At 50.1% G+C, this 1,309-nt stretch overlaps 1 protein-coding gene across 1 annotated transcript in view; it reads right to left on the bottom strand.

Moving 5' to 3' along the window:
• Positions 1–18: 18 nt before the first annotated feature.
• The window catches only part of LOC101860999, a gene marked incomplete at its 5' end in the record, with an annotated part of 5,973 nt that continues 4,682 nt past the window's right edge, over positions 19–1,309 (bottom strand). The window contains 1 exon segment of the mRNA XM_005107268.3: positions 19–1,250. Within this exon segment, the coding sequence (XP_005107325.1) occupies positions 325–1,250 (926 nt within the window). The 3' untranslated portion in view covers positions 19–324.

Here is a 1,309-nt window from a genome sequence, read left to right as displayed (position 1 = left end):
TCTCTCTCTCTCTCTCTCTCTCGCTCGCTCTCTCTATCTGTTCAGTACCTAGTTTTTAGAAATGCAATGTAAAAAATGCTGAGCTTCGTAACAAGCTAAACTTTTTCGAATGCAATTCTTTTTCAATATCTTGATAACGACTCCGAAAAACGTTACGCGTTTGATAGAGTGGATAGAACATTTGGTTTCTCACCTCAAAGTCTTAGTAACTCAAAAAGGACAAAAACGTCAGACAGACTTTGTAATTCTAAGGTAGCTATTACTAAACGTCCCTCAACTGATGTCTTTCAGCACTATCACAGGGGTTAGTTTTGATCGAAGGGATCAGGAGATTTTATCCCACCCGGTGGCACTGAGGTTCAAACCTTCTAAAGGACGGCCGCTGTGAGGATGTCTCCCGAAGAATCCTCCCCACTTGACCTTCCCCAGCAGCCAAACGGGGGCTCCGCTGCTCCCAGGACAAGTGGGCGTGTCGTAGGAGTACACACTATTCTCCCAGCCTTTGGACCCGCCCACCACCACACGCTCCGCCCACCGGCCCACGCTGACCTGCTTGTTACAGCCGTGTGGGTGGGACACCACAACGGCCAGCTGATGCTCGTCACCTCTGAACTTCTCATTGACCTTTGACTCCAGCCACCTCCAGCGACCCCAGGCGTCTTTTATGAAGTCGCACAGTTCAAGATCGTGCGTCACACAGCGCATGTCGCACCAGTCGCCCTGTATCGCACCAAAACGAACATTGTCTCCAAACACAGTTTTTACTTTCCCGTTCCTCCTGTCTTCGTGATTGTCAAAAAACAATTCCGCCACAGAATTTTTCGCTTCAACGTCATCAAAAACAACATGAGTGGCCGTTCGTATTTTAATCTTGGCCCACTGGGCGCGAGGAGAGTCCGACTTCTTACACTCTGGACAAGGGCACGGCTTATCCGTCCGGCCCTCACACTTGTACACGTACTGAATGAACCCGGTTCCAGTCCTCAAAATCGTCCCTCCCTTGTTACCGCTGAACGCGTAGTTGTCCGGTCTATCGGGGCTGGTGTATCGACTGACCACACGGACAGTGAGGTCCGCCTGGGCTCGTATGTACGCCACAATATCTGGATCTTGATACCCCTCGGGTAGATTTTGGACGCCGAAGCTGGAGATAGGGGTGAACATCTCGTGGCCTGGGTGCTTGTCACAGTCAATGAGATGTCTCTGGAGGTCTGCCTCCCCTCGAAAGCTCATCTCCGCCTCGTGGTAGCCTGAGACAGGAGAAATTAATAATAATGATAATGATGATAATAATTAGGAGGAGGAGGAG

Source organism: Aplysia californica, unplaced genomic scaffold (genome assembly GCF_000002075.1).
Source record: "Aplysia californica isolate F4 #8 unplaced genomic scaffold, AplCal3.0 scaffold00589, whole genome shotgun sequence".
In the NCBI taxonomy this organism is placed as follows: domain Eukaryota; kingdom Metazoa; phylum Mollusca; class Gastropoda; order Aplysiida; family Aplysiidae; genus Aplysia; species Aplysia californica.
This window is presented reverse-complemented; position numbering and strand designations above follow the sequence as displayed.